General features: G+C 45.6%; 1 protein-coding gene across 1 annotated transcript; it reads right to left on the bottom strand.

Annotated features, from left to right (window-relative positions):
- Positions 1–48: 48 nt before the first annotated feature.
- On the bottom strand, positions 49–21,692 carry PMFBP1 (polyamine modulated factor 1 binding protein 1). The gene is made up of 17 exons (XM_024125159.1): positions 21,477–21,692; positions 17,716–17,886; positions 16,614–16,724; positions 13,789–13,915; positions 13,534–13,691; positions 12,110–12,350; positions 9,500–9,689; positions 9,183–9,336; positions 8,297–8,464; positions 7,896–8,033; positions 5,662–5,826; positions 4,935–5,102; positions 4,461–4,628; positions 3,542–3,645; positions 2,950–3,024; positions 531–769; positions 49–98 (listed from the first exon to the last, which is right to left on the bottom strand). Exons 1-17 carry the CDS (start codon positions 21,675–21,677, stop codon positions 49–51), a joined length of 2,628 nt encoding a protein of 875 aa, XP_023980927.1. The 5' UTR covers positions 21,678–21,692.
- Positions 21,693–23,490: the final 1,798 nt, after the last annotated feature.

Here is a 23,490-nt window from a genome sequence, read left to right as displayed (position 1 = left end):
GGAGGAAATGACAATCTTGATTTGAGGAGAAATGAATGAAGTGATTCCTCAAGGACTAGTCTCGTGGCCAGGCAGCTCTGTTGCAGGTGACTTCTTCCCTTGGGGGTACCACGGAGTCTACAGGTGGCAGAAAAGGTAGCCTTGGACCCAGGCTGTACAGGAGACCAGGGCATTCTTGTGAGGTTTCCAAAACACGTTCGAGGAGAAAAATGCCTATTCTGCCTTCTTATCCTCACACCTCCCAAAAGGGACTGGGTCAGGGGAAGGGATAGGTCTGAGATAGGAGGCACTTGGGTATCATCAAAGATTCTTAAATCAGGATGAGCCTTATTTCATTTGCCTCCCCCTTTACAGAGGAGAAAACAATGATCTCTGGTCCAGAATAGCTAAGCAAAAGATTTGTTTTTTTCCCCTATGTGAATTTCCAATCCAGTGATCTCTTAAAAATACGCTTTTTTTTTTTTTTTTGACCCAATGGACTAAGAAAGACAGCACCATAGTAAGTAGCAAAAGCCACATGGTGGACATACCTGAGCAGTGGGGCATCCCAACAGACTTGGTGATGTCCATTCTTTGGCTCACAGCTTGGGTTATCCCCCTCCAGCCCAGAGTGCCATACACCTTCCCCCTTGATGTGGGGTCTGTTTTGCTTGGGCATAGGGCTTTGGTATCTACCCTTGAGGGCCCAGCTTTCAGCTTCTTCTCCTCTATTTCATTCTTTAGTTTCTTGTTTTCCTTTTGCAGATGGGCCATTACATCGTGGAGGTGGCTGGGGAAGGAGAGGGAAGGACAGGTGGGTGTTTGGTCTGCTTCAGTTCCGTGGACGCCCAGTCCCTTCCAGAGCTGGTGCTCTCACGCATGTTCTGTGGAAATGGAGGCGTACGTGCATCCCCGGGAAGAAGCCCAGGCCTGGGCTTGGGGTGGACCCGGAATCAGCACTCCTGACCCACTGTGTCATGTCAGCTCTGGGCTAGTTTTCTTGTTAGATGGGGACCATCGAGTCTGATCTGCCTTCTGGGGTTCATATAAAAATCCAGTTTGACAAATGATAGAAATTTGATTCGAAGAGCCAGAACAACTCTGATCACGTGTCCTCAATTTCTCACAGCCATGCCTAGGAAACACTCACATCCAGTTCTGATGCCAAAGCCCAAGTTCTTTGCCTCCCTTTGCTGAAAGGTTGAGAACACAGGGGATCCCGGCTCTGTTGAGAGCTTGGGCAAGTTACTTGTCCCCGTTTTATGGGAGAAATGGCAGCTCCAATGTAGGTGAGGGGAAAGGTAACTGAGCATACCTCCTGTGGCTCAATAAATGGCAACTGTTAATACTAACAGCCTTATTTCTCCAAACCAGTGTTGAGAGAAGTGGGTGACAGTGGGCTCTGGAACCAGGCTTCCCAAGTTGGGATTCTGACTCTGCCACTTACTGGTCATGAGACCATGGGCAAATTATGTAGCCTGAGTTTCTCCCTTTCTTCATCCTTAAATGGGGATTATACGTGCACTGAACGTGTGAGGTCTTATGAAGATTAAATAAGTTAACACGTGTAAAGCACTTGGAACAGTGCTCCTCATGAGTAAGCAGTAAATATTAGTTGAGCTCTTGTTATTATGATTAAAAGATGGTGTTCCTTCAAATAGGATCAAGACAACTCAAGAATGAGTTCTTCGTGAAACAAACAAACAAAAAAACCAAAGAACTTTCCAGAACTTGGCACAATATAAGAAAAAGCCTGGTGCCCGGCTACCTTCAGATTCTGACAATTTCTCCTTGAGTTAAATCCTTTCAGAAAATGTTTCTGTCCTAGTGAAATATTTTACGATCTTTTCTAGAGGAAATCAAATAGAGAATTCATCCTCAGCTGCTTCTCTGGGTGTACTCTTTGCCCTCTTGCTCTGTATAAATCTGGCTGGCAGTGAAGACACCCCTTGCCTTGTAGCTCTTCATGTTGTTGCCACGCTCCTGTGCCACTGGGCCCGGAGGTGGGGTCCTCGAATGCCCTCATTCCCTGGCTCTCTGCCACTCTCTCTGGTCCACTCCTGTCAGCATCCCTGATGCTTTCAGCATCCTGTACTTTTCATCCAAGCCCTGGCCCCTCAGTTCCTTGACCTCCTTATTCCAGTGATCTTTTCCTCTCCTTCAACCCAGACGCTTTCCTATGGCCCAAGCTCAGGACACAGCTTTCTAACTGGGGCTGCGTGAATGGGTCCCAGGTGTGCTGCGATACCTCAGCTCTTGGAGCAGGGTTTGGCACAGCTGCTGGTTGGTCGCCTTTACCATAAGCAACCCCTTCCAAGACCCTCCCAGTGTGCCAAACAAAGGTGGTCATTTTCTAAGCATTCCCTGACAAAAGGTTGGGAAACACTGCCCTGGAGCTTGTCATTACCTGTTACTATGCCACCTCTGAAATCTCAGTTTCAGACATCCATACTTTTGCCTCTGTTCCCAAACTTCCAACACTCCTCCCGTACCACACTCTGTGCTGATCCAGCTTTGACCATGAGGGTGAACCAAGGCTGCAGGTAGATGGACCCAAATGACCACATGGGACAGAAGGACCCCACCAACCTCGACTGCTCACCTCATAGAGATGTTCCTTCTATGTTCTATGTCCCTTTGTTTGGAGAGCTCTCTGTTATCACAGCTTAGCCACTACCCTAACTAATACAGTCTGCTTTTCAGTTCCTGTTTCCTTCTCAGCATTCTGACTTCTGAGAACTGTGGAAGGTGACAGTGGAGAGGGACATAGAGACTATTAACCCCCTTTTTTATTGTTGGTGAGGGGACTGAGGCCCAAAGAGGTCAAGTGCTACGCCCAAGGTCACATAGATGCAGATTCGGGACTCGGGGTCTTTCTCCACATATCCAGTGAAAAAGCCAGCCCTGGTTCCTGGCTGACTCCTCTCCCTGGGGCCCAAGCTATAGCCAGGGGGGCGTGGGATGACTTACTCCTTTTCACCAGTCAGCTTGGCAATATATTTGACCTGTTCACGGAGCTTGTTTCCTAGTTTCTCATTGGCGATCCTGTAATAAAATTCACAGAAGAAAAGAGTTGCCCAGACCCCTGTGAGCCAAGAGCATGAGCTGGCTGAAAAGGACATTGGGTGTTCTTGGCAAGGCCTCTTCTGCACCCAGACCCCCCGCTCATCCCCCAGTCCCCGGAGCTGCAGCCCTCCTAGCAGCTGGCAATTAAGAGGACTCTCTACAGTCCCATGCAAAATCACTGTGATCGCAGGTGAGTTCAGGGGATCCAGGCAGTGAAGCCCGACACCAGGCTGGGAAGAGGAAATCTGACCCCCAGGAGCATCCCTTCTGTCTGGAAGCTGCTCCATTTCCAAGTGGGCGGGGCTTCCTGAACCTGCCTGAAGGGTTGCGGCCCCTTCATCTTATTCCCAACGTTTGGGTGTGGGCTGAGACAGGATCCGTTTCCCTGGAGGGCTGTGTGTGTGTGTGTGTGTGTGTGTGTGTGTGACACTACTCTCTGGCACACGTGTGATTCCAGCCCTTGGAACGCTGCCTTACTGTTTTATTCCTCACTTACTTCTGCTCTTCTGCCCATTGCTCCACGTTGGACATCATCTGATCATTCTCTCGGTGCAGCCTGCAGGTATCTTTGGGCGCAGACTGCTGGGGCAGGCAACAGGACTTCGGTACAAGAAGTAAATGAGATAGTAAGGGGGTGGGAGCACAGGCCTGTCGCCTCCCTTCTCCCAGATCAGGTCTCCTCTCTTCCTGGGAGAAGAAACATTGACTCTGCTGTCCAACCCTGAGGCCAGAGTTGGAATTGCCATTGCAGGCCTCCACCTCCAGCAGTGCATTATCACAAAGGTGACATCTGTGAGCATACACCACTTATAGTAGAGACAAAGTAGGTTTGTACATTTATAATAATGATTTTCAGGCCAAAGGTAGCAAAGTGACCTATTCTAAAACAGCAATACGTTAAGCCTTTTTAAAAACAGATGAAAAAAAATATCTGGTGGAAAGGGAGGACTTTTTTTCTAATTTGGGCAAAGGCCCTGTGGCCACCCCAAGGATATCCGGGAGCCTCCTGCTACAGATTTCACTGCTCAGAGAGCTGGGCATGCCCAAAGAGCTCTTAGCCGATTCTACTGCAGGGTAGTTGAAAGTGTCAGGAGGGCCTCTGGAGGGTGACTGAGCAGTGCATTATCTAAGTCGGGGCTGCTGGTGTACCTGACATGGAGATGGCACTCTCTCCTCTGGATTGGGACCTTTGCTCTGTTCAATATCTCTATCAACAAAGTCACGGGGAGATGGTTGGGTCGAGACAGCCGTTGTGGGCCTGGAACACCCAGACCCCACTTTGTACTGAATAGAGGGGGTGTCCTTTCATTGCTCCCAGGCACCCACACCCCCACCAAAGGGTGTCTGTCATCCAGGCGGTCGTGGGATGTTCTGGGAGGAGTGGGAGGAAGCGACCAGAGTTGAGCAGTGCCCACCTCCCTCTCGTCCGCGAGGAGGTTCTCTCTGAGGGAGCGCATTTCCTCCTGGAGCGCCCTGAGCTGATCCTCTTTAGCGGCCAGCATCTTGAGGTCGCTCTGGTGCTGCGTCTGCCACTGCAGTACCTGCTTGCTCATGTTCTCCAGCTTTTTGTCGAAGGTCCGCACCTGCTCGGTAGCGCACAGTGAGGAGGGAGACCCCGGCTTGCCACCCTGACCCTGGAGGACCCACGACAAGGCGGGAGGGCGCTTTCTCTGGGAGGTTCATGAGGGAGTGTTTTACTTCCAGCAGCCAGCAGAGGGCGCCCCTGCTCTGATAGTTGCCGCCTGCCTGAAGCTCCCAGAGCCCAGCAAAAGGGAGGGCACCCTGTGAGCCGAAGGGAACGGCTCAGTGCGAAGTACACAGCTGTGGGGCGAGAGGAGACCTTGGGGCCCTGGGCAGGACGGCAGCCGGAGCCCCCGGCCGCTTCTCACCTCTAGCTCACTCTGCTGCTGGAAGCCCTGCAGTTTTTTTAACTCCACATTGAGCTTTTTCATCCTCTCCTCGTAAGCGATGACTTCCTCTTCCAGCTGAATCTTCCTGTCTTGGGCCTGTGTCAAACTTCGGTGAAGACTCTTTGTCTCTGAGGCCGAATGATTGAGCTTTGGTAAAGACAAAGGGTTGGGGGGAGAACGGCTGTCATTGCGCTTGGGCCTCTCTGCTGAGTCCTGAATGGAGAAGGGTTCCACCAGTCTCACAGCCCCTACTCTCTTCTGCCCAGGGTGGCACAGACACCCCTGGTCCTGGTCACCTCGCCTAGAGTCCCAGGGAGGGGTGAGAAGTGACAACGGGCAGGCTTCTGCATCTCCCCTGCCCCTCTCCTGTTTCCTCTCTTTCCAATTCTATGAGCTCATCAGCCAGGCACGATGAGCACACAGGGATGGGGCATGAATTTCCCTGAAACTCCAGGTCTTGGGAAAACCTTGCCCCTGGGTCACCCATGGGCAGAAAGACGTGTTAGATTTGGCCTCTATCCCCCTCTTCCCCAAAGGCTCACTAAGGAGAAGCAGGCCTTCTCTGGACAGACATCCCAGCCGATGCAAGGGTTTGCAGATGGCCTTGGTGACAGCCAGTCATGCAGGAAATCGACTCCTTCACCTTTCATGCTGCTGGGATAACTTGGATTTTAAACAGCCCTGGAGATGAGAGGGTGTAGCCCACCTTATCCAGGGCCTGTGTTAGGTCGTCTTGGCAGGAGGCTGACTTCCGGCATACCTCCTCATAGACTTCTTTACTGACCGTGGTCTGGAGGTATTGCTTCTCTTTCGCCGCAGCCTTGTCCAGCTGAATCTGCAGTCTCACCATGGTCTCCTTCTGAAGGGTTATCTTTAGGGAGGGGGAACATCACTGTCAAGGTTCATGGCCATAGAGGCATTCTCTGTGTCCACAGCAGATGGGCAGGCACTGGGCTCTCTCCTCTCTGCACTAACTACCTGCCCAGTAGCCTGTGATAATGCCCACTTCCCCTCACTGTCGGAAGAGGAAGAGCTGCCTTTCCAGGTTCTTCTGCACCCCTCTCCCCACACTTCCTTTCTAGATAGCATGTCCTCCCAATACAAGGAGTACTGGAAGTACTGGGCCATGATGTGTCAAATACACGAAAAGTCCCTTTCACAGACTCCGCAGCCTTTGATGCGTACCAGCCAAGCACGGGTCCTACATTTGTAACCGGATGGTTTCTGTTAATACTTAACTGTCTCATGGTTAGGGTTAGGGTTAGTATTAGTGTTAACCTGGAATCCAATTCTAGGTTAGGAAATATGATGCAGCGTTTCAGTGGTATGCATTATGCCTCAACTCCTGACATAATCCACTAGACTTGATGCACCACGAAAGCAGGACTGTGTGTGCTTTCTTCATTGCTGTATCCCCACTACCTGTAGCTCAGAGCATGGCATATAATAGGTGCTCACTAAATATACTAAATGATTTATTTGGACTGAATGAAATAGTGCATTGGGCAATACTAGGGATGAATTGGACATATAGTTCTGACAGAGTGTGTTTAACATTGAAATATGGACTACTGATGAAAGGAAATGCAGTTTAGAATGAAAAACTAAGCCTCTTTCTAACGGCTGTTTCCATTGATTCAAAAAGTCTGTTATATGTGGGGCATGCTTTTAAAAAATTGAACATGCTTACACACACATAAACTCCTCCAGCCTCTGGATTCCCATCAAAGGAATTCTGAAATTAGTGCTTCTAGTTGCACATTTACATAACTACCTTTCTTTTGGCAAATGTGATAACAGGCCTATATTAAATACTTAGGCAGTATTCCTTATATTGAAAGCAGTTCCTTGGGGATTTGAGTGATTCAGACCTCAACTCTGGATCACACTAGAGGAGAGATTTATATCTCTGAGTGACAAAACTCCAGAAACATCAGTGCCTCACACCTCTGCTGTTTAATATGGCAGCCACTAGCCACATGAGACTATTTACATTTCAATAAAACTAAAATTAAACTTATAAATTCAGTTCCTTAGTCATACTAAGCCATATTTCGAGCACTCAATAGCCATATGTGGCTAGTGCATAGTATCAGGTAACTCCAATTTAGAACTTTTCCATCATCACAGAGAGTTCTATGGGGTAGTGCTATTCTTATGCTTAGAATGGTCACAGTATTTTAAGATGAACTCTTTATTATGAAGGAATCAGAGCTGCTTGGTCTCTCATTTATAATTCAAGAGACTACCTAATCAAGATGCTGTGTTTTTTTCTTGTCCAGAAATATGGAATGGATTCATTTGGGGCAAGTATTGCCATTCACGATGAAGGGAAAAGAGGTTAGGAGTAAGAGCCAGATGATCCAGGTTCAAATACTGCTCCATCCCATCACTTACCAATCAGTCAGTCTGAGCCTCAGCCTTTCTCTCCTCTGTAAACCAGCAGATGGAAGGCGTGCCAAGGACGTAAGTAGACAGTCAATAAATGATGACTGAATGTGAGCACAGTGTGCCTCACATACATTAGATGCCATTTACTCCTTCTGTCTTTATTCGTGTAATGAAATATAACCATGTCCCCTTTCGTCCCATTTTTGTGCTTTGGGACTATTTTTGGAAGTGTTCCCTAGCAAATTGCCCCAAACAATGGGCTCACTCAACTCTGGTCTAAAATGCAACTCTGGAAGACTTGATGCCAAAGCCCAGATGGTTTGGGGCTCCACCAGATATTAAATAAGACCTTCTACACGTGGAAGAAATATTTCTCGGCCAGCAAGTGGGTGACACTTCAGGAGGGAAGTGGGGGCTCCGGTGCCCCAGAATGCACATGGGCTGGGCAGTTAGTGGCATTTCTGTGATGGAGGAGAGCTAGGTGCCAACTTCAGGTCAAGGGTCATAGGGTTCAAATTTCTCACCCCCTTGGGGTTTCTGTCTACGCACCTTACGAGTCAGCTCCTGGTTGATTTGCTGGGTGCTGTTTTGTTTGCAGAGAGAGGAATCCAGTTGTGCAGAACATTGCTTTAGCTGTGATTTGAGATTATCATTTTCCTCCTCCAACTTTCTCAAATTCTCCTTTGACTGCTCCCCGATTAAGGAAACAAAGCCCAGACGGAGGTGTTATCTCAGACTCCTGCAGCAGCCCCTACTCTGCCCTCACGCACAGCTCCACTTTGCACCCCGCGTATCTCAGGCCTTCTCTCCTCTCCTCACTTGTCTTTCTCACCCTCCCTCCCTTCTCTCCTGAAGTCTGAGCACCCTTAGCCTCTGTATCCCACCAGGCCCAGCTGGGCTCAGGTCTGGCCCTGGATTCTGAATCCCGAGGCTTCCCAGATTCTCCTCACCATCTTTTCTTTCTTTCTTACTTCCTGTCGGAATATCTCGAGCTCTTGCTCCAGGAGCTTCTCCTGCTCTTTACTCTTTTTCAACTGCTCCCGTTTCTCCTCCAGCAACCGGGTTTCCTCCTGAAGCTGTTCTTCTAGACTGCATTTGGAGGAGGCTTGCTTCCTGTTCTGAGAAAACAAACACGGGGCTGAAAGTCAGGCACCATATTTTTGGGGAGAAAAACCCCAGCCCAGACAATTGTGCACAGGGATGGCTGAAATAAACATGAGGACAACTTCTTGGTTATTTAGCGTATTTAATAAAAAAGTTTCCTCTTAGGTTCAGCAACAGTTTTTTCTTTGTTCAATTAGAAATACCAACTTATTTTATTTATAGATCCAGGTCCCACTTACTTACCAAGTCTTTCCACATAAAATACGCTTTGAATAAATTTTTAAAAATCTTAGAAAAGCACAAAAGGAATAATTCAAAGTTAAAAAACTTTAAATCGACTGAGAAGGATAGCTTTTGAGTCCTAGAAAAAGAAATAATACTGTCCTTTGACTGGTTTTAAGCTTAGCCCCTGAAAATGCTTATTATTGGTTGTGGGAACTGGAGCTGACTGGCTGGCTTAGCATTCTAAAACAAATTCTGGACAAGTAGTTTGCAGTGGATTGGTGGTGGCATCTTCCCAAATAAAGAGCAGTGCAATTTTTTTTTTTTTTTTTTTTTGGCCACACCGCTCGGCTCGTGGGATCTTAGCTCCCCGACCAGGGATTGACCCAGACCCTTTGCAGTGAGAGCCCGGAGTCCTAACCACTGGACCGCCAGGGAATTCCCAAGAGCAATGCATTTAATCTGAAACAGAGCAAATGCTTGAGCTGGCTGCCTGCTTGCCCTCCATACCTGGTGTTGAATGTGATTTATACGATCTAGCAGGTCATTCAGTTTTACATCCTGCTCAGTCACTGTCTTCTGAAGCTGCCTCTTTTCCTTCTCTGAAATTTCAAGTTTTCTCGAGAACTCAGATAATTCTGATGTCAGCTCCTCTATCCGTTTCCTAAAGCAAAATGGCAAAAACAGGTGGATGGACTTCAGGGTCCATGTAGGTGGACTGCGGGCTGGCTGCCTGGGGCTTGCTACCCAACTGTGGGCAGCAGCCCACAGGGTCCCAACTGGCTTACAAGGGACAGAGCCTCTGTCTGGAGGGGAACCCGTGGTACCTGCTGGGTGCGAGTTCCTCCTGAGCCATTAGGGAATCTTTCGGCAGCTTCTGAAGTTCTCTCTGGAGCTCCTGGATGGTCTCTGCCTTCTGCTTCTCCAGGCAAATGCAGCTTTGCAGTTTCCTATGGCAATCCTCCAGGTTAACCTTTGCCAGAATGGCCTCTTCTTTATATTGGGCTGCCTGCTGAGCTGCAGAAGACAGGAGATAACCCGGGGCATGTCCATGTGTGAAGGGAGTATGTGTGAAGATCCGACTCTCAGATGAGACCAGTTAAAAAGTCTGTTCCTTGGGGCTTCCCCGGTGGCGCAGTGGTTAAGAATCTGCCTGCTGATGAAGGGGACACAGGTTTGAGCCCTCGTCCGGGAAGATCCCATATGCCGTGGAGCAACTAATCCCGTGTGCCACAACTACTGAGCCCGAGCTCTAGAGCCTGCGAGCCACAACTACTGAGCCTGCATGCCACAACTACTGAGCCCGCGTGCCACAACTACTGAAGCCCGCGCACCTAGAGCCTGTGCTCCACAACAAGAGAAGCCACTGCAATGAGAAGCCTGCGTACCACAACGAAGAGAAGCCCCCCTCGCCGCAACTAGAGAAAGCCTGTGTGAAGCAACGAAGAGCCAATGTAGCCAAAAAAAAAAACAAGTCTGTTCCTTCATTCTGTGACTTACTTCAGTTTCCAATCTGTCCTCATCTCTCTCTATTTCATTATCATTCCTAAGGAGCTCTGATAAATTATCTGTCTTCAACTACCCACCAGCCATGAACTCCTTCTTGACTAAAATTAAACAAATTGGTCGAAATTGCTTGGCATCTCTTCTGAGACTCATCCTGTCATTGAGGACAAATCCTGACCCTCACGGAGTTTAGAGTCTAGTGAGGAAGCTGTAATTGGTTCACCTGACACAGAGAACACAGTAATGTTAAACTCACACTGACTGTGAACTCAGGAAGCAAGACCAAAGCGGGTAAGTACAGTTGGAGATGGACTTATGGAGGAACAGAGGCTGAGCTGGGCCTTAGAAGAAGGAGACGAAAGGGAATTCTCGGGGTGGGGGGCACAGTGAAGGGAATGGGGAGGGCATGTGGGAAGATGATGGGAAGACATCAGCTTAACTGGAAAGGAAAGTGGGAAGGAATGGTGAGAGACAGAATTGAGGAAGTGCATGGACTAGAGGGGGTTTTGGAGGACGTTGAAAGCCCGAGAGAAATGTTTAGACATGATTTAGTGGGTTCCTGAGCAGGGATCTGCCATAACGGAAAGAGTGCTTTAGGAAAATTGGAATGGATTAGAATGGAGAAAGACTTCTGACAATATCCTTTTAGCCCACATCCTTGCCTGCACTGGGTATGAAGGAGTAAGTTGCTTACTGGGGTTTCTCTACACCAAATATCTCCCCACTTCCTGTAGTTTCTTCGATCATTTCTACTTAAATATCACTTTTGTCTCCGTTTTTTTCAGCCTGGGATACTGGAAGAAAGATGGTGTCACTACGGAAATAATTATACACCCGGAAGAAGGGAGGAGGATTTTTTTTTAATAGGGAAGAGAGTAGGTTCAGCTTTGGGAATGTTGGATTAGTGGGGAAGGTGGGTTGGTCAGGTGGAGCTAGTCTCTAAAGACAAGACTGACCAGGTGCCAAGTCAGGGCTGGGGCTCTAGGCATTGGAGTCACCTGCAGAGAAATGCAGCTACAAGGAGCGAGGCACTCATCAAGGAATGAGTGTAGAGGGAGAGGAGAGGGCAGAATCTTAGAGATGGGTGACCACTGTCAGGGCGGGAGGGAAAAGAGGAAACAATGGTGAGATTTATGGACGAACAAGGGACCTGTTGTGTCTCCAAAGCTAATAAACAACCGTTGAGGTGCGGGGGACCAACGGTGTGGACACCCAGAGAGTTAGAGGAGGGCGAGGAAGGAAGACGTGCTTTGGACTTTTTTTTTTTTTTCCAAATTGATACATCACTCACATAACATAAAATTTATCCTTTTAAAGTGTACAGTACAGTGGTTTCTGGTAGACTCACAAAGTTGTGCAACCATCAACATCTAATTCCAGGACATTTTTATCACTCAAAGGCAACCCCATTTCCAAGGCAAGAAGTTACTGGTGACCTCTGAGAAAGCACTTTCGGCAGAGGAGCAAAGGACACAACCCACACTGCAAGCGAATGTGTGTGGAGACGAGAAAAGGAGAGTGTTAAAAACCAGGGAAGGAAGAAATGAATGGTGTGACAAAGGTCCCAGAGAAGGTGGAGAGGAATGTGGTGCAAAGAAGCAAGGTACAGAGCCCTGCGCCCTCCGTGGTGAGGAAAGGAGAGGACCTTCAGCTGAGGCTGCAGAGAAAACGGTGGGCGAGTGAGAGCAGCGGTCCGCCTTCCCAACCCGAGCACCTGCTGTGTGATGGGGGCTTCAGAGAAAAGGTAAGGTTGGGGTGAAGGAAGGAGCTTAGAGGGCGGTCCTAACTGCTGTGAGATGAGATGAGATCATGAGGAGACTGGAGTGAGAAAGTGGTGAGGGAGAGGGACACGGCCATTTGGGGAAAGGAGGGGGCTGCTCTGGCCCCATGGGTTGGAGTGTGTGGGGACAGCGCTTGCCCGGGGGCCTCACCAGCCAGCCTGTGCTTCTGTTTGGCATCTTCGAGACAGTCCTTCAGCTTCTTGATCTCAGCTCCCAGGTGCCCATACTCGGCCTTGCACTTATCCTGTCTCTCCTCCTGGATGGCAATTTCGAGTTCACTTGTCATGCATTGCTGCTTCTCCAACTCCATCTCCTTTTTTACGAGGGTGTTCTTGACCTGCGCCAGGTCCTTCTCTAGCTCATGCAGCCTCTCATCTTTCTCCTGGAGGAGCTGAGGAAAGCAAAGTGTTAATGCTGATAGAGGCCTGAGCAGCGGCAGGGTGAAGTCAGTTAGAGATTGTCTTGAGCCCTCTTCAGCCACCATCTTCTCTCGCCTGGACGTTGCAATAGCCTCCACCTGGGCTCCCTGCCTGCCTGCAGCAGTCAGAGATGGGCTTTTACAAATGCGAGTCAGATCTTGTTATGCCTCTGTTCAAAACCTCTACTGGGTCCATCTCACTTAGAAAAAGGCTGAAGTCCTTACAACGACGTCCCGGGAGGCTCATGATCTGGTACTTGGCTACCTGTCTGACCTCACCTCTGGCCGCCCCACCCTCTCTGCTTCCGAGCTGACTCCCACCTGAGGGCACTTGCCCTTGATGTTGCCTCTGCCTGTAATATTCTTCAAGACTTTGGCCTGGGTGGCCCCCTTACTTCATTCAAATGTCTGCCCAAATGTCACCTTATCAAAGAGGCCTTCCCCGACCACTCTGGGGAAAACAGCCACCAAGCTGTTTTAGGAATTCATTAGTACCTAACATTTTATTGTATATTAGTTTTATTTGTTTGTCTCTAAAGACTGGAATGTAAGCTCCATGAAAATAGGGATGGCACATGTTTTATTATATTCTTCATGCCTAGAAGAGTGCTTCGCGTATAATAGGAGCTCAAAAATATCTGTTGAATGAATATATGAGTGACTTGAAGCTGCTTATCCAGACTCCTTGCTTCTTCTTCAGCATCTCTCCAAATACCTCCATTTTGGCTGGTGAATCACCTCCAGACCTTGAAATAGGAAGTTTGAATGACCAGCCACTCAAATCAATTGGATTATTTCTACTAGCTCTGATAAAAGTTTAGAGTTGAAACAGTACTGACTACAAAAACTTGCGCTGGTTTCAGAGTCTTTCTGCCCTTGGTTCCATTCTTAGGCTTTTCTAGGAGCTTGATTTACGTTGGTAACTACAGATCTTCTAGGGCATAGGCCCCTGATATTTTATTTATTACGTGCCATGAGAAATTCCAAGGAAGAGCTCAGAATTGCCCCTGGGCCTGAAGCACCGCAGTCTCACTGCGCATGTGTGGGTGCTCCCCAAGCAATCACAGCGAGTGCGGGGCCACAGAACCCGCCCCTGCCAAGGCCTGGCCTCACAGGACCCTGCTGGCAGTTCCAACCACGGAGCTCCTCGCCTTACCTTGTCTTTCTTCAAACCAAGCTTCTGGGTCTCAGTGAACTGCACCTGCAGCTCCTGCAGTCGCCGTTGCAGGATGACGACCTCCTTGTCCTTCCTCTCCACGTGGGCAGATGTCTCTTCCCGAAGCCCGTGCAGGTCCAGCTCCAGCTTCATCATGTCTGCAGCGGGACAAGACAGAGTGCTTCTTGCTCAGAGCGGGGCTCCGGCTTCCTTGGCTCCCTACCCTCCGCCGCAGCCCGCTGGCCCGCGGTTTACCCTTCAGGATGTTTTTCTTCTGTTCCGACACGGCTTCTAGCTCCATGCGCAAATCCTTCACGAGGTTCTGGTACTCCTCCACATGCAAGCACTGGCTGTCTTTTTGCTCCTGCAGGTGCTTCAGTATCTGGGCAGATGGAAGAAGAGCAGGGCAGGGTGAGGACATGGGGGAAGAAAGCTTTATAGAATTCTGAGTGTCCAGAACAGGCAAATCCGTAGGGATGGAAAGTACAATAGTGGTTGCCAGGGTTTGGGGGAGGGAGGATGGGGGGGGTGACTGCTCGTGGATATGGGTTTCTTTTTGGAGTGATGAAAATGTTCTGGAATTAGTGGTGCTGTTGCCTAACTTTGTGAATACACTGAAAACCAATGATTGTACACTTTATTTTTATTTTATTTTATTTTTAAAAGCATCTTTATTGGAGTATAATTGCTTTACAGTGGTTCGTTAGTTTCTGCTGTATAACAAAGTGAATCAGCTATATATATACATATGTCCCCATATCCCCTCCCTCTTGCGTCTCCCTCCCTATCCCACCCCTCTAGGTGGTCACAAAGCACCGAGCTGATCTCCCTGTGCTATGCGGCTGCTTCCCACTAGCTATCTGTTTTACATCTGGTAGTGTATATATGTCCATGCCACTCTCTCACTTCGTCCCAGCTTACCCTTGCCCCTCCCCGTGTCCTCAAGTCCATTCTGATTGTACACTTTAAATGGTGAGTTTTCTGGTATGTCAATTATATCTCAATTTAAAAAAGTAAAAAGAGAGCTAAAAAAGAAAGGACATGGCAGACTTCTTCTCCTGCTCACACGGAATGGAATGTGCACAAAAGGAGCCACCTCTTCCTCCCTGCAACACTCAGTGTCATTGATAAGGCACCTACTGTGTGCCAGGCACTGTGTGCAGCACTGTAGGTGCTGCAAACAACACAGACACCAATTCTTACCCCCAGGGAGCTGACCTTCTGGTGGGATGAGACAGACAAAGAGCATAAAGTAGTGACTTACAGAAAACAAAAGTTGATAAGTGCTATGGAAGAAACAACAGCAAAAGGGGAATGGAGATGTATGGGGCGGGCAGGGGCGAGGCTGTGGGTTACAGTTTTAAATAGAATAGATGGGTTGGCCTCACTGAGAAGGTGGCCTCTGAGCAGGCACTTGCTGGAGGTGAGGGCGTGAACCATGTTGAGGTATCTGAGGGATGAGCTCTGCAGATGGGGGAGGGGGCAGTGCTAGCTGATGACAAGGCCCTGGGGGGAGAACACGGAGGAGGCCATGTGGTTAGAGTGGAGTGAGTGATGGGGAGAGGAGGTGAGGAGGTTAGGGGGCAGTCACATCACATAGGGCTCTTAGTCCCTCAGCAAGAACTTTGGCTTCTACCCTGAAGGAGAGGGGAAGGGGCTGTAACCAGAGAAGGCAGGAAGGAACATGTACATGTGGCCAAGGAGGAACAATTAGTTGTCTGGGCATCAGGCGATGCTGGGGAGATAGTTATGTGATTTCACAGTTGACAATGAAGGAGGGTTGCAGCATGAAGACAGAGGGGGACAGCTGGAGAAATGCAGGGCAATCACCGTCTGACCTGGGTGTGACGCAACTCAAAGGCCCAGTGTGTGCCAGACCAGCTGAGGGAGGAGAGGACGGCTGGCAGTAACTGTGATGCGGGTGGTTCTGGTCCGAATAGAATGGTCACATAATGTGAAGGCTTTGGGTAGGATATACAAAATGGTGGGTAAGAGTGGATTCTGTTTCTTGAGGAAGTCTGTATCATTTTAAAAAATGGAGTGTTAAAGAAGAATTTGTGTTTAGTAGATACAGTTTCAGTTTTGTAAGATGAAAAAGTTCTAGAGATTTGTTGCACATCAATGAGAATATACCTAACACAACTAACTGTACACTTAAAAATGGTTAAGATGGTCAATTTAATGTTATGTGTTTTTTACCACTATAAAAAATTAAAAAGTGAGGGAGAAATAAAGACATTTCTCAGACAAAAAGAAAACAAACATGGAGTGTATGAGATCTTGCTGTAGGTCAGGATGTGAATAACATGAGACTGACTTTTAAAATAAACATTGACAGATGTACAAGGAAGAGCTCCAAAGTTCATCCAAACCTTGTGGGATCAGAAAGTCCCGGAACAAGAAGCATCTCCACCCCCCAACTAGAGGATCCCTTGGAGAGCTGATGTGTTGACTCTCTCTGCCACTCCGCCTTGCCACTATTTCAGCATCAGCATGGCCTCATGTGGCTGGCTTTGCCTTGTACCTCGAGTTCAGGCATGACTGACTTCGGACCTCCTAGAAGGGACCCTAACCTAGTTTTCACTGTCATATTTGTTGGTCAAATCGTGCGATTTGTTTACATGGTTTAAATGCTTATTCATTATTAGAATCAACTTTTGAGATAGCTTTGAAGTTTGAAAACATAAGAGTTTTTTTTTTAAAGGGAGTGGATTTGAATTAATAATCTTCCCTAAGTTTGTTGCTTTTCAACTCCAGCCAGAAACTAGAAGGCTGGATGGTTCTTTTGAAGCTAGCAAGCCGAAAGGAGCCTCTGTCTTGTTTAGATGTACGCCTGGATGTGAGTTAAGAGACAGGTGCAATTCCAAAATTCAATTCCAAGATCTAATCATGCCAGACACACTCCTTGGGGGCTTGGCATACATTATATACACTATCCTTGTGGCAGGGCTAACCAAAGTGACACAAATATAAAATAAAATATAAAATGTAGTATAAAAATTTTAAAAAGTAGGAGAACCCACAATCAAACCCAACTCGGCCCAATCCTACCAGGCACACATAAGCAAAAGTTCTCCCACCTTTTTGATGTCTTCACAATCTTCTGAGGAGCTAGGGGGATGTCGGTGGGTGGCTGTATAGGAAGCAAAGTCTGCTTGTAATTTTATCAAAGCCTCTTCACGCTCCAGAACCTGCAACCCAGCACAAGTCAGTTATGCTGGATGATCAACGCAACTGGCTTATTACTAGTGCTATTTTTGCAGGGTGTTCCTTTTTCAGCCCAAGTTTGTTGCAGCATTATATAATTCATATTATATAAACTAAGGAGAAGGAATTATTTTCTCAATCTTATATCAAGGTTCACTAAGGCATAGACAGTGATTTGTCTCAAGTCCGTCAATGGCCACATTTTGGACTCCCTCTTGATACTCTGTGCAGTCCAGTTTATGAGGCAGAAGAAGATTCTCTGGAGGCTGTGATGGAAAGATGTACTGAATCTCTCAGAAGATAGGATTCAAAGTTCAAGAAATAAAGAAGGAAGTTTCTTTTGGAGTGGGTGAATGTGTACATGTTTTTTAAAATTAAAAAAAAAATGAAAGTTTTGTTCTTGTTTGTCGAAAATAATTCAAATAGAACCCAAGCATTGAAAATAAGAAGTGAGACTCTCCTATCCACTTATTCTCCCCTGTCTCACTTCTACTAATGGGGAGGGGGCACTATTGGCAATTTACAGTATATACTTCTATATTACGATCAAAGACTTTAAAAAACAAAAGTGGGATTGAACTATACATAAGATTCTGCAACTTTTTCTCAACAGTGTATCGCAAATATCTTCCATGCAGCCCTTACAGATCTGCTTAATCTTTTTCCTTGGCTGTGTATTATTCCATAATATGGATAGCTCTTTAATCATTTCTCTTAATCTCTTTAACTATTTCCCTACTGATGGACACCCTGGTTGTTGTGTGAGATTTTAAGTCTCTTTAGAATCTCAAACTTAGTGTGGGTTGGGGGATGCATGCCATGGAGAATATGAACAAGAGGCAGGGACATGAATATGTAAGACATTTGAGGAGTACTGGCAAAGAGATTACTTTAGGTGACTCTTCTCCCCTCCTCTCTTTCCTCATGGCTTTATTTTGGGTCTCTTGGGAAAATGTTCTAGAAGGAGACACTTACCAAAGCGTAACTGCAGGCTAGCTTATTTCGAAGTTCCTTTATTAGATCATCCTGTTCAGAGACCTTCTGCCAGACTTCAGATAGTCGTTTCAGGGTCTCCTGATGCTCTTGAATCATGCAGGGAGAAGTGTATATATGCACCTTTGAATGATCACCCTTGTTCTTGGGCTCCTGGGATATTTAAAAATAACAGGTTGATTTTGTTCATAATTTTCGAGTCAGTTTCAGAATGCCATGAGCATGGAAAATCTCTAGACCTATATTCTAAAAGTTTATATTCATATATGTGAATCAGAGCTTCCTTAACAAAAGAAAAAAATTAAGTGCACCCATGGTAAAAAGTTCAAAGAGTTCACAAGAGAATACACTGAAAAGTCAGTCTTGACCCTCCATGACACAGGTCCCCTTTTCCATGATGGTCTGTGTTACCAGTATTTTGTATATCCTTCTGGGGATAATTTATGCATATTTATATATGCGTATATGTGTACGTATATAACCCCCTACTCCTCCCCTACCAAATGAAAGTCTTCTGCATACTATTCTAAACATTGTGTTTTCACTTGGCAATTTATTTAGGATATTTTCCATATTGCTATTTGTGGATCTATCTTACTCTTCTTTTAAAATTAATTTCAAACTGCACGAGTAATACACACACACACACATATATATAATCTTTCTAAAACATTGTAATATTACAGGCAAGTCTAAATTTCTCTTTGATCACCACCTCTAATCCCATACTTGCTGCATTCTCCAGAGATGACAATTTGTGCATATCCTTCTAGAACTTTATCTATACATTTACATACATATAAATGAATATTGTACAATACATATATTATTTTGTCTTTTTGAAACATTTTTTTTCTCAACAAGATGCCTTAGAAATTTATCCATGATAGTACCTGTGCTTTTATCTTGCTCTTTTAAATTGCTTTTAAATATGTTTATCCAGTCTTCTATTGATGGGAATATATGTTGCTTCCAAGTTTTTTCTAAAACGAAGCTGAAATGAATATTTTTGCACATAAATCTTTGAGTACCTATTCTAGTTTATGTGTAGATTAAATTTGTAGAAGTAATAATCTATTTAAATTGGATCTATTTAAAACTTTGATATTGCACGATTGTCCTTCAAAGAAAACATACCAATTGACACTCTCGTCAACATGAATATGGCTGTTTTCCTAGAAGTGCGTTTTTTAAAAAAATGTCTTTCTCTAGATCATCTGAAATCATGCATGAAGGTTACTACCTGTTCACTGGTCTGCACTAATAATGGGGTGAACTGATGCAGACAGGCAAAAAAGAGCAAAAAGTCCTAGTTTGGATGGTAGATACTTTATCCATTAAACTGTCTCCCTAACTGGGCTTTTTCAGGCAAAGTTAGAAATAGTTCATGTTCACTGAGCATGAAAGCTGCCCATGAGTGTATAAATAATTCAGTGTCTATGTGGAAAAAGGAATGGAAAACAATAAAAAAGTTAAGAAACAGTAAGATGATACTCTCATTATGTATATATAAAATATATATATATGTGTGTGTGCATTATATATATATATGTATATTCCAGGTGGACTAAAGCTAAAAACATAAAAATACAAAGTTATAAAAGTGCTAGGGCTTCCCTGGTGGCACAGTGGTTAAGAATCCTCCTACCAACGCAGGGGACACGGGTTCGAGCCCTGGTCCAGGAAGATCCCACATGCTGTGGAGCAACTAAGCCCACATGCCACAACTACTGAGCCTGCACTCTAGAGCCCACGTGCCACAACTACTGAGCCCACGTGCCACAACTACTTAGGCCTGTGCACCTAGAGCCTGTGCTCCGCAACAAGGGAAGCCACCGCAGTGAGAAGCCCACGCACTGCAACGTGTGGTGAGCCCTGCTCACCACAACTAGAGAAAAGCCCACGCGCAGCAATGAAGACCCAACGCAGCTAAAAATAAATAAATTTTTAAAAAATGCTAAAAGACAATATAAGATAAACTTTTGCAATTTTGGGGGTAGTGAAGGCCTTCCTAAACAAGACACAAAACCTAGAATCTATAAAGAAGATCTAAGAGATTTAACTTCATAAAAATTAAAAAGTTTTGTATGTTGAAAAATACCATTAATAAGAGAAAATGAAAAGTTGCAAACTGGGAGAAAATATTTGTAACATATAATGAAGCATTATTACCTGTAATATATTAAGAACCTCCTATAAGTCAACACAAAAAAGACTAACAACCCAATAAAAAATTGGCTAAGGATTTAAAAGCAATTCGTAAAACAGAAATCCACAGGACCGATACACTTATGAACAGGCTCACTACTTCATTCACAAGGTGGGCGCTGTGATGGGCCTCCCAGATCTCCTTCACCAGTGAAGGACTTACTCCTCCAGCTGCTGGGGGTGATGCCCTAAGATAGCCTCAGCTGTCAGCCCTTTTGGGGATTGCCTGGGCTGAAGAAAACTTTTGCCCAAGGTCATGTCTCTTCCTAGGAAGACAGCTCACATCCAGTCACTGATCAACATGGAGCTATAAAGGCCAGCTCCCTTCTCCTCAATTTAGAATCGCTCTAAAGGTCCTTCCAGCCCCAGAGCTCCCCATGAGGTTGGCTGAGGCCTTTGCTGGGACCATCAGAGCCCAGCTTCTCCATCTGCCCAACCCTGCTTCGTTCCCCTTCACAGGTGTTAATGCCAAGAGCTTTCTCTAAAAACGTCCTGCATACCAATCTGTCTCAGAGTCTGCTTTCTGGGGAACCCAACCCACAGCTATTAGAACTAAAGGAAATAAAAATTGAGAAAATGAGAAAATCTATTTTTTTCCCCATCCATCAGTTTAGCACAACTTAAAAAGACTGAAAACATACCCTGTGAGTGTAGGGAAATTATTGTTGGTAAAAGTGTAAACTGGTAGAACCTTTTTGGTGTTCAATTTAGAAGTATCTTTAAACATTAAAAATAAGCATTTCCTTTGACCCAGCAAAATCCCACTTCAGGAATTAACACCGTAGAGATAAGGATGTTCATTTACAGCTTGTTTGTAGTAGACAAACAGGTCAGTATATGGTACAGGGTACAGTCATACTACAGAATACAAGGTAGTAACTAGAAGAAATCATCAAGATGTACATTTAAAAAGCAAAGTGTAGAACCATATTTATAAAATGACTCATTTATGTAAAAAGAAAACACTAAATTTTTACATAGCAATAGGATGGGGAAGATTGCCAGAACATTTTGAGTGATTGCCTAGGAGGTAAGAGTGGGGTGGAGAAGGCTGAAGGTGGACTTTTACATTTAATCTCCATAATTCTGTCTAGAGAGCCTATATTGTTGTATTACTTGTGTAATTTTAAAAAGCAATTGAAAGAAAAAAGAAACAAGTTCAGTCACTTCTTTGCTATGTTTTGTGGCTTTCTCCTTCTATTTGATCCTGAAGCTATGGTTTCCATGAGTCCTGTGACCTGGAATAGCCCCCTGCCGGACCCCCATGGCAACATGGAAGATTTGAGAGCTCATTTGGTAATTCACTTTCTGCCTTATTTGAAGTGGTGGCTCCTTAAATTAATTAAGGAGCCTTAAAATTCCTAAGGAGCAATCTTACAGGAGATGTGAAGGCTGGAAGTTCAAAGCTGAGGGCTACAAAATTCAAGGGAAGGAATGACAACTGGTTGAAGGTTTGGGTTTCTGGCAGAGAGGCTGGGACTGTTACAGGGACCACCTGGGAGCTCCTGGTCTGAGTGGTCTGGTTTAAGTCCTACCTGACCGACGATCCTGCTGAGCTCCCCCTCCAACATCTTCACTTGGCACTCCAGTAACTCGATGTTGCTCAGGGAAGTCTGGTATTTATCCCTGTAGAGGTTTAAGCTCCTTTCTAGGGAGATGATTTTGTCCCTGGCCAAGGCGAGTTGCTCCTGGGCCAAATGGAGCTTCTCCCCTGTGTTCTCATTATGATTTCCCATTTCCTCCTCATAGAGAATCACCTGTTGGTGTAGGAAAAAACAACAACACTGAACCCATGGAAGCATCTAATGAGGAAAGGATATTGCTATAAGACCACATGCAGAGGAGTCTCATATCTTAACTAGAAACCCAGATGCAAAGAATAGGCCCAGCTCAGATCTAAAAACTACAATACATAAAATCAGAATGTTAATGATTAGAAATTTTTTTTTTAAAGTTTGTCCTGTTTAGATGGTAAACTTCTTAAAGGCAGGGACCATATCTTTTTCCCATTCTGTCTGGTATGTAGTTAATTCAATAAAGACTTGTTAGCGGATTAATAAGAATGAATGTATAGCTCCATTTTTTAAGGGCTTAAAATGCCAGTATTCTTTCTTTCCTATGTATTCTCTAGAGGTCTAATTTAGAACATGTGGAGCCCCTCGTGCACACAGGCCCATGTCAGCAAAGTTCCCTAGACAGAGTGGGGGAACATGACCTGAAGTTCCTCTGGGATTTGCAGCATCTTTATAGGTTCTTTTTCTTCCTAATCAATTAATTAGTCAACCAACTGACAGATATTTATTGAATGCTCATGAGCACTGTTTTGGGTGCTTAGGGGTACGTATACCTATATAACATAGGCTCCTCCCTCAGAGAATTTACAAACTCTTACAAATCGGGGAGAGATACGATTTAAAATTAGCAAGCAACTGTTGAGTGAGCTAAATTATGTAGCTTGAATTATATGTGTTGAAAGAGTTAAGAGCAGGAGGGTCATCAGGAAGGCTTCATTTGGGTTCAAATAGTTCAGTAGAATTCAGACAGAACACATTTTATTGGTCTAAGCTAATATATTTGCTGCCTGTCATTTGAGATTCGTCTTGGGAAAAGATCATTTAGTTTGAGGCGTTTATTTGGTAAGGAAAAGAGGATAGGAATATTTTATATTCAAACATTTATAACGGAAGCTCATATCCCCTTGACATTCACCATCACTTTGCATGCTAACCCCATTCCAACCACAAGCATCTTCAACTCTTTGCCTGAGCGTTGCTCTGGCCCCAGGAGTCCACTCAAGCAGAGGAGCAAGACAAGGCAAGTGACAAGTACTGGGGAGTTTAATACCCTCAGGTGCAACCCTCAACCAATGACTCGGGTGGTTGGCTGGGATCAATCTGAGGTGTGTTCTACATTATCTCCCAGAGTTCTTCAGAGGGATTGAACCCCAGTTTCCCATAGCAGTGATCTTCTTAATAGTGATTTTCTTTATGGGCTTCCAGCCTTTGTTTGACTCACTTCCCTATTCTCCCACCATGCTTCCTCGGATCACCTCCTGAATTAACTCGTACTTATATTCATCTCCTTGTCTTAAGATCTGTTGTTGGGAAACCCAACATTAGACAGAAGTTTGATACTTCTGTGAACAAAATATTGGGGGAACTTGGCAGAATGCCTAAAGTAATTTTTCCAAAGTTTTCCCCTTTTGGGCTCTGTCTCAGTGACTGCTGCTTGCCGAATCCCACACCTTGACTTTATTTGGGACAATAGTGAGCCGCGCTAAAACACTGCATTTCCTTGTCTTCCTACGAACTAGCTGTAGCCATGTGACTATTTCTTGCCAATGGTATATAAGTGAAAGTGTTGTGTGCGGCTTCTGGAAAGTGTCCTTAAAAGGGAGGAGTGTGCCTTTCTCTCCCCACCCCACCTCCCACCTGATTATTTGGAATGAAGATGTGATGGTTGGAGCTCCAGCAGCTGTCTTAGGTGACCTAGAAAATGGAAACCTTGGGCTGATGATGGTGGTGCTGAAAGACAGAACCCTATGTACCT

This window comes from Physeter macrocephalus, chromosome 17, assembly GCF_002837175.3.
Source record: "Physeter macrocephalus isolate SW-GA chromosome 17, ASM283717v5, whole genome shotgun sequence".
Lineage (NCBI taxonomy): Eukaryota > Metazoa > Chordata > Mammalia > Artiodactyla > Physeteridae > Physeter > Physeter macrocephalus.
Note: the sequence above shows the minus strand (reverse complement) of the source record. Positions and strands in the feature narration are given on the sequence as shown.

Coding starts and splice junctions, on each gene's coding strand:
- PMFBP1 (XM_024125159.1), bottom strand. CDS start 21,677: ATGGGAAATCATAATGAGAACACAGGGGAGAAGCTCCATTTGGCCCAG. Junction 9,690..12,109: donor ACAGAAGCACAGGCTGGCTG/GTGAGGCCCCCG, acceptor TGTCTTCTGCAG/CTCAGCAGGCAGCCCAATAT. Junction 5,103..5,661: donor TAACACAGGCCCTGGATAAG/GTGGGCTACACC, acceptor TCTTTACCAAAG/CTCAATCATTCGGCCTCAGA.